The 13,071-nt window shown below is 54.8% G+C and overlaps 1 protein-coding gene across 1 annotated transcript in view; it reads right to left on the bottom strand.

The window, feature by feature from the left end:
* Nucleotides 1-13,071, bottom strand: part of STK32B (serine/threonine kinase 32B) — a 401,427-nt gene that overhangs the window by 13,884 nt on the left and 374,472 nt on the right. Inside the window, exons 9-12 of the mRNA XM_012662846.1 lie at nucleotides 9,366-9,482; nucleotides 7,592-7,717; nucleotides 3,610-3,741; nucleotides 2,337-2,401 (exon numbers count right to left, since the gene is read on the bottom strand). Of these exons, the coding sequence (XP_012518300.1) occupies nucleotides 2,337-2,401; nucleotides 3,610-3,741; nucleotides 7,592-7,717; nucleotides 9,366-9,482 (440 nt within the window). The remainder of the gene's footprint in view (nucleotides 1-2,336; nucleotides 2,402-3,609; nucleotides 3,742-7,591; nucleotides 7,718-9,365; nucleotides 9,483-13,071) is intronic.

Raw genomic sequence — 13,071 nt, 5'->3', positions numbered from 1 at the left:
GGATAAGCAGGGCCCACTTTTCTTAGTTCAAAGGAAAAATGCTTGGTCCGGGGCAGATTATGCATTGCGAATCGTCTTCTCCTGGGCATTTTTACTGCTTAGAGACAGCAGCAGGGAGGGCTGCAGGTGGACGGAATATGGCTCTCTCCCCAAGCAGGGGTGGGGTTGATGTGATGCTCAGGCATCTCGGGGGACATGCCAGGTCCTCCCACCTGGACACCTTTAGATGGTGGGTGAGCCTGCACACCTGCTCTCACAGGCAGCCTGTCAGCCTTCAGGGCCACCGAGGGGCACCCGGGTGAGCAGAGGGCGGGGATATAGGAGCAGCTTTATCCACAGCTCAGGTCCGAGAGGACGGCTCTCCCGTGGCCACGTTCTTTCATGCCTGGGACTTCAGCATATGCTGTTCCCTGACTCCCTGCCTGGAACACAAGACTTCCGCCCTCTTTCCCCATTTTGCCAACTCCTATAAATGACGCCAGCCTCATTTATAATCCGTGACCAGAAACCTCAAAGGCGTCCGTCCATAGCCTAACTGGGCGATCCTACCACATTTCCCTAATCAATTCACATTTCCACGTGAGAAAGAAAACATCTAATTGGTTGAAGCTACTGTATAGTTGGGTTTCTGCTAAAAGCAGCCAGACACAACCCCTAAATGACACAGGAAGTATGTCTCATTATCATTTCCTTTTGAAAAGAAACAATTTGGATTCTTCAGACTCCAAACGGAAGCATCTTCTGGCACACAGCAGACATGAACACGACTGCTGTCTGCTCGGGTTCTGCGTGGCTCGGCCTTTCCCAGGCTCACACCTGCCCGCGGCTGCTCCCGGAGGACTCCCCGGCCTGTACACAGGCAGATGACGCTGCCAGAGCCTGCGATCACTGCTGGGCTCGGAGCTGAAGTTCCTGGGTCTGGGTTTCTAAGGCTGGAGGAGAGGCCATGAGCCTCAGAGCGGGGGGCACTGCAGGGAAACTGGAATGAGCCCGAGTCTCATGGGCTGTGGTTGCAGAGGCCGGAGCAGGGAGACCAAGGACACACAATGCCCAGTGGCTGAGGCTGGCTGCCCAGGCCTGGCGTGAATCCGGGCTGGCCTGGGCACCTGCCGGCCCTCAGCTGTAGCCACCCATGATGGATGACAAGCTGCTGCCTCCTCTGCCTTCCCAGCACCCACTGGGAATGGGGCCCTGCCTTGCCCATGCCCGGCCCATTGCTAGAACCCAAACGCCCCTCCCTGCCCCGTCCTTTACCTCCTTGAAGGCTCAGGTATATCGAGCTTCTTCACCAGCTGCAGGGCCCTAGTCTGCCACACTGTGTCCCTTCTCTGTGCATTGTTCCCACTCCGGGAGCAATATGCCTTTCTCCTACAAGTCCCCCAGGATTCGGCCAGGCATGGAAGCTTCCCTGAGCACCTGGGCTGAACCAGGTGCCTGCTATGAAAGCCACCTCCCAGAGCTGCCGCTGACCGTAGCACACATCCCCTGTGCTGTTGTCATCTGCTGACAGCCAAACGCAGTCGAGCTTTGGTGGCTGCATAAGGGCCAGCCTCGTATTTACCCACCTGACCCTCCTGGCAGGTGAGAAGCGTCTCTGGTTTGTCTCTGCCAGCCCGAGGCCTGGTTCATTGTGGTCCAATGGGGCTGATCTGCTGCCTCTGCTCAAGCCCCTTGCTCTGACAAATTAGCCAAGGCCAGATGAGCCCCTAGATATTCAGGTCAGTGGGGACCAAGCTGTGTCATCAGCTTCTCTGGCTGACCAGCCCCTGTGAGGGCTGTCCCGCAGCCAGGGCACACCCCAGCTGAGCACCCCCAGATTCTGCCCACCCCACCCTACCTGAGTCGGTAACCACAGCAGTCATCGTCTCACTTGCTGAGTGAGCATGCCTACCACGCCAGGGCCTGTGCCAACGCCCCACTTAATTCTTACCACCCCGCCCCTCCCTCTGTCACTCTGCCTGATGCTGAGAAGGCTCCATGGGGTTCAGTACCTTGCCTCGGGTCACTCCAGCAGCGGCAGAGCCAGGGCCCGGCCCCCAGGCAGTGTCGTTCCAGGGCTCCTGCTCTTAAGCCCTGGGAGCTGCCTCTACACATGGGAGTCCCTGTCCCCAGGAGCACCCTGAGGCCCAGGGAGGTGGAGTCAGCTCTGTGCAGCAGAGGCAGGATCAGGACACAGCTCTAAGTCCAAGTCCAGGAGCTCCATGCCCTGCAGGACTCTATGTCCCCGCCCACCAACGCCTGCCCCTCCATCATCAGGGCTGGCTTCCTCAGAGGGTCGGGGACCCTGAGTTGTTTTGGACGGGCTCTGCCCAGGGGGTGCTACCTGGAGGACTTACTTCTCTCTGTTGAATACGATGAATTCCTTCCGTACCGTCTCCAAACACTGCTGCAGGTGTCCATCCTGTCAAAGAGCACAGAGAAGTGACTCAGTGACGGAGCACGGTCCAGAAAGACAGGGCAGCAGAGCAATGGAGGGTGGCAGATTGATCTAGACGGGACCTCGGACATCTGGGACAAGCTAAGTGTCTGGCCCTGATTGCCGGGGCTGCTGCGTCCAAGGGGAGCCTGGCAGACAAAGACGATTTTCTCAAGTTTAAACCATTAAATCCAACTTAAAAGTCAGGTTAGAATGGAGTGTGGATTGGAAATCATCAGGTTGGTTTCCTGACCATTCCTTAGGCTCACTCAAGAGGCATGAGGAGAAAGTCATGATCATCATGCCAGTCGCTTGACTTTTAATATATTTTTATAGAGAAATGGGTTGTCATGCTGTGTGTCCCCCCAAAAAACATGGTGAGCCCTAACCCATAGTATGTGCAAATGTGACCTTATTTGGAAATAGAATATTTGCAGATGAAATCAAGGTAAGATGAGGCCATAGTGAATTAGGGCAGGCCCTAAATCCAATGACTGGTGTCCTTACGTGAAGGCCAGGAGAAGGCACAGAGACACAGAGAGAAGAAGGCCACGTGGCACTGGAGAGAGAGACTGGAGTGAGATATTAATAGCTGCAAGCCAAGGGACGCCAAGGATGCTGGCCATCCCAGAAGCCAGGACAGCCAAGGAGGGCCCCTCCCCTATGGCCTTCCTGGAGCGCATGGCTCTGTTGATACCTTGATTTCAGACTTCCGGCCTCCAGAATTGTGAAAGAACAAATTTTGGTTTTTCTGAGACGCCCAGTTTGTGGTGTTTTATTATGGCAGCCCCAGGAAACCAATACAGAGGTCCCTGAAGGCAACATGCCCTGGTCCCACCAAGGTGACAACCCAGTAGAAATGTCTTTCTAAAGGGGGCTTCAGGAATACCCTGTACAGCGGGCGTTGTTCAGTGTCATTTCTCCTCTGGCTCAGGGCTGCATGAGCTTCCTGCCTTAGAAACAGTGCTAACAGGGAGCAGAAGGGTGTGAATGCCTCGACCTAAAGCAGTTCTTCCACAGTTTTGTACTGAAAAAGGCTGCTTGTTTGATGGTGGCATTTTATTTACTGCCAAAGAAGGTGATTGGAAGGGAGAAGCGAAACAGGCCCTCTGCCTGCAAAGCAGCTTTGCTCAGTCGCTCTTCTGGGCAGGTGGACTCCGCCCCTCCTGGGACCGCTCCTGAGAAGTGCTCACCAGAGGACCGCTGTCCTTCGTGCCATCCTTGGACCTGTTCTTTGCCAACCTCTTCTTCTTTTTGTGAAGTGGCTTGGATTCTAGAATCATTTCTTCAAGTTCAAATGTGGGATCACAATTCAATCTCCCTTTCTAAAGGGAAGCAGGAAAGAAAACATGGTCTGTCTGTGTTCCACCTAGCAGTGAGTTTTCTTTCCACGCGTTCATTCATTCAATCAAGCATGCACTGGACAAATGATTACTACTGTGGGATCCATCAGTTACATCTCTCCTTTCTTTCTGATGAAAAGCAACACATTCTCACTGTGTGCACCATTTATACACATGACCCTGGGGTGACCCCACCTTGTTAACCTAAGTCTCCTTCCTATGCATGCTTTTTACATGAAGTTGAGCTCAGTTTTCCAATCTGGTTTTTTTCACTTATTATTTTATTACATACATATTCTTATGCCATTACTATCTTTTTTTATAAATCATTCTAAATGACTTAAGAAAACCATTTCTGGTCAAAATCTGTCTGACAACCTGCCTTGGTGCTCTGTTCCAGGAGGAGAGGAGGAATTTTGTTCTCCTTGACTTCCCGGCCTTGGTCCCCAGGTCCCTGGTAGGCACTTTCAGTCCTGAGCCCTAGACCTGGTGACCACGAGGACACCAGTCCCTGCAGTGGTTATGACCTCAACAGCTCTGGAGTTGTTCTAGTTCTGCTACTTGCTGACCTTGGACAAGTTTCATGACTTCCTTGGGACTCAGTTCATGATCTGTAAGGTTTGCATAACAATACTTCCCTTATAGGTAATTAATAATATAATATCTACAAAGTACTTCAAGCAGGGCTGGGTGTGAAGCAAGTCCTCTCTACACAGGTTGTCACTGTGCCTGCTAGACCTGGGCCTGCTGTGCCTGGGCCAAGAAAGGGAAAGGCTGGGCGTGGGCTCAGGGCCAGCCAGCCTCACCCTGTACTTGTGTGACTCCGAGAGACATGTCCGTGCAGCTGACAGGCTCAGTTTCCTCATCAGTGCACAGTGCAGCAGCTCAGAGGTTGCCAAGGGAGGGATTAGCTGAGAAAGTGTTTGGAAGCATCTAGAACAGCAGCTGCCTGGCCTATGGCGGGGGTCCCATGAGGGGTCCAGCTGCTTGCGGACGAACTTGCCTTGGCCAGGCTGCCTGACCTGCTTGGCATCAGCAGGTACCCTCGTCACGGCTGGGGCAGGAGGGAACGGGCTTTGCAGACAGAAGAGGGGCAGTGCTGGCTTTCCCACCTGCCAGCAAGTCACGAAACCGCCATAGGCCTCTATTTCTACAGCTGTAAGAGGAGGGTAATGAGGCTGATGTGAGGAAGTGCTGGAAAAGCCCTCAGCCCAGCCCAGCTACACAGGAGGTGCCCAATAATGTCCTGTTGTCCTCGTGTCATTCGTGGTTGATGGAGTGGCATCCCATGTCCTTTGCACCTTGTTTTCTCAGTCCTAGAGGCAGGGCCCTCACCTTTCTGTTGGGACCTGCTGGGATCCCTCCCTGGGCCCCCTGGTGCCAATGGCCTCTGCCCTCCCCAGCCTGGTGCTGGGCTCCTGGAGACATTTTTGGTTGTCGCAACCCAGGTAGTGCCACTGGCAGCTCATGGACGGAGTGTCAGATGCTGCGAAACATCCCACAGGGCACAGGTCAGCCCCCAAAGAGTCACTCCTCCCTGAGGGCCGAGCCACAGTGAGGCTCCCTGCACTTGGCTGTAAGCGCCCGACAACTGGCACCACGACTGTTTTCTTCACCAGGGGTTCCCTCACGCCCAGCACAGTGCTGGCAGAGGTAGGTGCTCAGCGAACACAGAATGGGTGACACTGGTGACAGTGAAGCCTGTGCTTTTACATGTAACTGACTTTCACTGGCCAGTGAGATCTGGTGGAAAAGGGGCCGAGAGGACTGAGACTCCAGGGCTGAAGCTGTCCTGCCCTCCAGGTGTGAGCCATCGCCCCAGTGGCTGCCTCTGCTGTCCCCAAGGCACACCTGTCCACCCACACACGTGGACACACTCTCACAGACACACATTGGCATACAGATGCTCACACGGACACGCAGACACACACAGATAGAGAGACACACAGATGCACAGGGGCACATACACATACACAGACACACGGCACAAACACACAGCGCATGCACAGGCACACATAGAGACACACACAGAGCTCACAGTTGGCCAAGTGAAACCCACAGCTCTCACAGCGGGAGGCAGGGAGGGCACCACCTGAGCAGCCCTCTGCGCTGAGCCTGCCGGGCACTTGTCCCCACGGCCTGTTTCTCATGATAGCAGGCAGGGTGATGAGGAGTAGGGGCCGTCTGAGCCCAGAGGCAGCACCACGCCTACCCAGGGGGGCAAGGAAGGCTTCCCATAGGGCAGAGTCATAAGCACAAGCCGCTCTGAGCAGGTGGAGGGGGGCCAGGTAGTGGGGACAGCACACGCCAAGGTCTGGAAGACGGGCGCAGCCTGTCTGGGGCCGGCCTGGGAGGGAGGTGGGAGGAAGCGTGCTCAGGGTGCAGGCAGGCACAGCCTCCGAGGACTAATGGGCTGGCTACCAGGCAGGGACACGCTGTCTGCACGACACTAGACACGAAAAGCCTGGTGCCAGCCCAGCTTTGGTTTCAGAGTGCTCAGCACAGAACCCTGACCAGGCCACGGGGAGGCCCGGATTCAGATATGTGCGCACGCGCGTGCTGCAGCCGCCGTGGGAAAAGGGAACTGGAAGCCTCGGACTCTGGGAAACTGATTTGTGGAAACATTGCTTTTGTGCCAAAAGGAGCGACAAAAGTCTGTAACATAATCTGACATGAAACACCACCCCGGGGTGTCTAGGGCTCCCCAGAAACCAGCCTGGTGGCCCACCAAGTCTCTTCTGCATTCTGGGCCTGAGTCTCTCCCTCCACTCAGACAACAGGGATTGGGATAGGGAGAAGCAAAGACCAGCTTTTGTGGCCTCTTTTAGGCTCACAGCACCACTGGGCAGGGCAACTGTCACATAATCCACTGTCACAGATGGGCTAGAGGGTGGGCTCTCCAAGGTCACAAAGGTGGCCGGGCTGGAACAACACCCATTTGTCACTATTCCCCAGGTGCTCTCTGCAAGCCCTCCAGGAGAAATGCAGCTCTCGGCAGGAAGGGGGCACTTTGGCTTCCGTGCAGGTCCAAACTCCCAGCATTTCTCTCCCGGAGGTCAGGAGCCTCCTGTCTGCTCCCTGCTCTGCCCTTTGTAGCTCCTTCTCCACCTCCAGCCAGAGTCCCCCCCGCCCCACCAAAATGTGAATCCAACACTTGCACTTTGCTGCCTTGAACACCCTAGTTTTCAGGGGATAAAACCTGAAACCTTTACTATGGCTGCCAGAAGGCTTCCCGGTGTGACGTGCATCCTCTAACCTCATTCCTATTATTTCCTCTGGTTTATTCCATTCTAGCTGTAAAGCCTCCACGCTGTCTGGGAAGCCCAGCCCTGCCTCGAGGTGTGTGGTCTTGATCCCTTGGCCTGAGAGGTTCGGTGTCCATCCCTGCCTGCCCTGCCCTTCATTTCATGCTGATCTCTGCCAACTCTCCCAAAAAGAGGCCCTGCCCCCTCACCTCCCACTCTGTCTCCCCCTCTTCCGAGCTTGTTCTACAAACGCTGACTGCACTGGCTAGGGGACTTATTGCCCGTCTTCCTCTACGTGGCAGGCAGCTGACTCCAGTGCCCTGGCCTGTGTGCATGGGAGGCATGACTCAGTGGAAGAGGAGGTTCCAGACCCCCAAAGCACCCACCACAGGAAGAGAAGCTGCACAGCTGGAGTCTTGGCAATCAGGCCCGAGGCCATTCCGAATCCCAGCAAAATGTTAGCCCTTGGGTGCTCAAGTGGCCATGGCCAGCAGAGGGCTTGCTGGTCAGCTGCTGGGGCCATGCTTTGCGCCCAGGTGGGGACCCTGCAGAGGAGTGGCAGGACACCCGCCAGGACCTCCACTCACATTGGGCACAAAGCAGGGCATCAGCGTCTTCTCAAACACCGCGTCCCAGTTCATGTCGGCCAAGTAGGGCACACTCTGAATGTCATGGAGGCTGGACAGGCGGCTCTCGGGGTCCTTGGTCAGGAGCTGCAGTCAGAGGACAAGTGCGATTCCTTTAACTGGGCACCCCCCAAGGTCATCAGATACTCTGAAGGAGGGGGTCTCAGGACATTTAAGGAACCTCTGCTCTTCATGCACCATTAATGTCATGCCCTGTCTGGGTCGCTGTTGCCGGAAGCACCATCTGCACTCATCTCTTTGCAGCCAGGGAGTGACGGAGGGGTCAGACTCTTCTGCAAGGTCATCCGCAAAAGGACTGTGGAGCAGGGACTAGCGTTTCAGGCCCCGCATTCCCTTCTGGGACTAGAGCCCTGTACCAGGCTGCCTCTCACTGATGTCTGCAAAGGCTTCCAATTAAAAACGAAAAGAACTGGCCACAACATCTTAGGACTTCCAACTTGATAATGGGAGGTACCAAATTCTAATAAAATCTACCCCTGGACAGCTATGACGTGACCTCTGTGACCTAATGAAGTGGACTCATTTGTAGCCAAGGGGACAATTTTTAGCTTCTCCTCAAATTGAGCTTCTGCTAAAAAGGAGAGATGCAGTATAAAAACAGCCAAAGAATATTACCTGGCATCCAAATGGGGCCTCCAACATTTCAAAACACTGTAGTTTATCAGGTGCAAGGAGTACGAGGCTGAAAATGAAAGGACGGAGGCCCTAGCCCTGGGACTGCCACTGAAAAGTCGTGTGACCTCGGGTAGCACTGGGTGCTCTGCACTTGTTGCCTCCTGTGAAAGCAGGAAGAATGGCAGCTCTGCCACTTCCAGCTCGTGGTTAGCACGGGCCCAGTGGGGCTGGTGGGGCCTGGCACGTGCTGGGGAAGGGCACATGCCAGCTGCCCACAGGTGGAGCTGGAAGTCAGAGCGCACAGCTAGTTCACTCCCAGCTGTCACTGCAGAAATCTCCCAGCTACACCCAGTCAGCGGGCTGGAGTCACACCACACCAGTGAGGATTGTACCTGCTGGCTATGGAGGCCACTCTGTAGGGGCTGCCCCAAGACAGTGGGCGCCAGTTTGAACAGACTCCAATTCAATGCCTTATGGGGGCTCACTGCGTAGGACAGCTGTTCTGAGAGCACGCTGATGCCCGGGCCCAGGGCCAGACTCTGAGTCACGGGGTGGGCTGGGAGGTGCAGATGTCAGCAGTATGTTAGGCTTCCAGATGATTCTAACAAGCAGTCAGGGTTAAGAACCACTGGGATCTGGGGTGGCTCCTGGAAAGGTGCATTTCTAACAGGTTCCCAAGTGGGGCTCAGGCTGCTGGTCCTAGGCCCACACTCTGAGAGCCACTGCTTTATTCTAATCGCAACAGTTCCTGCGAAAAGTCAGGAGATGCCCGGCATCTCAAATCCCAGTGGGTTAAAAGACCATTTGTAGCAAAGATTGTTAAAATCCACATGCATTAAGTGTTTCTATTTATTGGGATCCTGCAGTCGTGTGACAGGAGCCCGGAGGCTTGCAGTCACGGGCTCAGTGGTCTGAGGCTTCCTGCCTGATCTGCGTGCACTCCCGAGACAATGCTCATTCCACGGCAGCAGAGCTCAGCTCACCACTGCTTCCATCCCTGCTACGCCACTTGTTTTCTACCCCTTCCTCTGCTGGTATGCCTGTGTCTACACCAGGTGACTGCAGCCCTTGGCGGCAGGCCGGTGGCTCCCACCCCTACCTTTTTCAGCAGGGCCACCATCCCCCTGCACCACGTGGATGAGTAGTGGACGCGCTCCACCTTGAACATGTTGAGGATCTCATCTATAGGCGTGGCCGAGTGGATTTCATATGGCCTCTGCAACCAAAGGACAACAGCCAGAGTCAGAGAGGGGGGCCACCAGGAAGCCACCAGCTGTAGGATTTGAGATTGTGTAGTTGCAAGGGACAGTTTATTCTTCCCCTTCAGGTAAGAGTGGGTGTTCCTCTTTCATGGCAATGCAGGTGACTCAAACCCATGTGCCCACAGTAACCGGGCCTGTGGGGCAGTGCAGGACCTGGCAGGTGGGTTCTGCTGCTACGAACACAGGAGGGTAAGTGACTCACCAAGGTCATATAGCCCATAAAAGGGAGAGGCAGGATTCACTGCCAGCAGCCTAACCCCAGAGTCCCTGCTCTGGTCACAGGATGGAGAGTTGACTCTTGCCATCTAACAGGCACCCCAGGACACCTCCAGTCACAGACCCCACCTGCTGGGACACTGAGGGGCCTCAGCCCCACTTTGTCTTGGCTGAACCGGCTTCTAGAGTGGGCAGGGCCGAGATGGCTGGCATCTGGGTGTGACTGGGCTGAGTGAGGGGTCGCTGGGCTTCTTCCCCTGCTATCCTCACCTGCCATCCCCTCCCCCACAGTGAGGATACGGAAGATCTATTCTCCCCCAGTTTCCAACCTTGGTAGAGTATGAAGCCTCCTGTGTTTTTTCAACATTGCCACTGGTGGTTTCTTGCTTCTAAGCACTTCTCAAAGCCTTTCTTGACTGTGACCCTGGAGAGGGGCTCAGAGAGTGTCTGAGCATCAGCTCTCCCCTCCCTTCCTCACCCCCCACCTCCCACTGCAGGCACGATTCTCTCAGAGCCCCTTCATCCTCCACCTGGCCACCTGGCTTTGTGGTCCAAGATGCTTTCAGCCTTGCATCATGGCCAAACGTCTTGGGACTAGAAAAGCGGTCACTTCCCTAGCACATGTGGTGCAACAACTGTACTGGCCCTGGAGAGATCTGAGGAATGAATTCATGATAAATCCATGTGACCTTGATTGTCTAGCACGGAATTCCCTTGTTGATACTAAGCAGTAAAATTATTGCTGTTTGTCTCCTCCATGAAGCTGGGGACGCCTTGAAGGGGGGATTTTATCACACTCATCTATGTGTCCCTAGGCCCTGAGCAGTGTCTGCCATTGAGCAGGGTCCCAGAGCACGGTGACAATGGATGTATCAGTCCATCCACAAGTGCGGACTGGACAGTCACCGAGACACCGTGCTGGGACCCCTGCGGCATGTAAGGCACTGGCGCCAACCTCACGGAACTTCACTTCCCACAGGGCTGCTGCAGCTAGAAGGTGCCAATCCAAAGGGGCAGAAGGTCCTGAGCTCTGAGTGGGCTTCAGCTCCCCAGGATGAAGAAGCACCTTTGACATCACCAAACCAGGTCTCCCTGGAGAAGACCTCCGCCTGCACCGTGTGCCTGTGCTGCCTTCTGATGTGCCCACCCAGAAAGGGGCCTCTCTCTGACTGGCTGCCTCCTCCCCGGACTGTTAGTTGAGTGGGAAACTGTTCATTTCACCCTATGATACAGGGAAAAAAACCAAAACCTGTGGGCTCTCTCGCAAGGCTAACTAACTTGATTCACTAACATTCTTTCAATATTTCTTCAAATACTGTTTTCCTCTGGTGGGAAGAGAGGTGCGCTTCCGGGACGGAGCATTCAAACATTTCCACCTAAAGGTGCCGCCTGCTTTCGCATTCGCAGGATCCCTTTGCACTCACCAGTAGGAACGACCATCACAGGAGTGATAAGACCAACCACAACAGAGTGCTCCTTATGTGACACAAAACGCACAGAATCTATATGAGCTGCTGACTATTACACAGGAGACAAAACAGAGGTGCCGCACACTGGAGCTGGACACTGAGGTTGAAGGCCAGTGTGACTCACCAAGGAGCACCTCTGGCCACTCTTGTTACAGGCGGAACTGTGTCCCCCGTAATTCATACGTTGAAGTCCTAACCCCCCGGGACCTTACTTGGAGATAGGGTGTTCACAGACACAATCAAACCGGCATGAGGTCATTAAAGGAGGGCTAATCCAACATGACTGGTGTCCTTACAGAAAGGGGAAACTCTGTACAAAGGAGAAATCAAGGCACGGAGACATGCACACGCAGCAGAAAGACAATGTGAAGAAACAGGAGAAGACAGCCACCCGCAGCCAAGGAGAAAGGCCTGGGCGCAGATCCCTCCAGCACAGGCTCAGCAGGAACGGGCTCTGCCAGCTCCTTGATCTCAGACTTTCAGCTTCCAGAACTGGGGAGGACACATTTCTCTTGCTTGGCCGCCAGTGTGTGGAACCACATGCAGCGAGCAGCCACCCTCACCGTCCCGCGCAGAGCCTGACTGGTGGCGTCCGACTCCTGCTTCTGTCTCTGCAGACAGGGCCCCTGGAGTGCGCAGGGCAGACGAGGTCCCTCCTGCACCGAGCTCGCCGTCTCGGAGGGGCCTGCAGTACAGGTCCGGGTGGTACGAGTGCTGGGCAGGAGCTGACGGGAGCACCTGGCACACGTCGGGGAAGGGAGCTCTCTAGAGTCTCCAATGGGGGTGGGTGGCAGGAGAACCAGAGCTCGGGACCACCATCTGCAGATGGGCTGGGCCAAGAGCTCAGTTTCCAGACTATTTAGGATGGCTTCTTCCCACCCTTTGCCTTCTATACAATAAACAATTCCGCCCACCCTAGGCACCCCCGTCCCGTGGAAACCCAGTTGCTGGAGCTGCGGAGACCTTGGGAGACAATGACTCTCACCTCCTCCCTCAGTCTGAAGGTCAGGAACGAAGGCTCGGGGACGGAAAGAGACTTTCCCAGCGTCCAGAGAGACCGGGTTCTCATTCCCTGCTCTTTCTGTCATGTCACCAGAGCCTGAGAACCCAGGCACCCAACTGGAGCACCAGCCTGAAACAAATGTAACGACCTCTCTGAAGTACATTTCATTCTCTATTTCCTTCTTGGTCTCCTCAAGGCACTCGTCAGTTCTGCTTTCCCCTCGGACTCGCAACTGAGCCATGTGCTCTCTCTGATCTCTGCAATTCTCTCCCTTCTAGAGGGAACCAGACCACTCACAGTAAGAACGATGGTCACAGTGGTGACTGACTGCAGCACACCGTGGGCCACTCGGGAAGGACACTCGGAAACAGTCCAACACGATGGCTAGAATGAGCTCACAGCCTCGGGCTCCAGGCTCAGCCCCATCTGTCCGGGCGGTTGCAGAGAAACCCAGGTCCCTTTGCAACATTATTGGCAAGTGCGAAGATCACCATTCTGTCTGCTGGTGGTAAAGGATTCTACTGATGCTTAGCGCATGGCCCTAGGATGTGTTGACGCAGAAAAGCAGGTGGTATTTAGAAGGTGATTACGTGTGCTGCCGGCAAAAGTGACTGTAGCAGCGGGACACTGGGCACACCCGCTGTGCAGTGCAGGTGGCTCTCCATTCCAGGAAACTCAGTTTGCCAAAAAATGCCAATTTTCCAAGAAATAGAGAGAAGACAGAGGAAAAGAATTGCCGCAGACCTGTTATTTTAACTGTTAAAGCTGAGCTGGGCCTTGGAGACTACCTAAGCCAATGTTTTTCCCCAGTTCTTTTTACTTAAAATCCCAAACACAGAAGAGATGAAAGTGAAG

This window comes from Propithecus coquereli, unplaced genomic scaffold (assembly GCF_000956105.1).
Source record: "Propithecus coquereli isolate 6110/MARCELLA unplaced genomic scaffold, Pcoq_1.0 Scaffold785, whole genome shotgun sequence".
In the NCBI taxonomy this organism is placed as follows: domain Eukaryota; kingdom Metazoa; phylum Chordata; class Mammalia; order Primates; family Indriidae; genus Propithecus; species Propithecus coquereli.
Note: the sequence above shows the minus strand (reverse complement) of the source record. Positions and strands in the feature narration are given on the sequence as shown.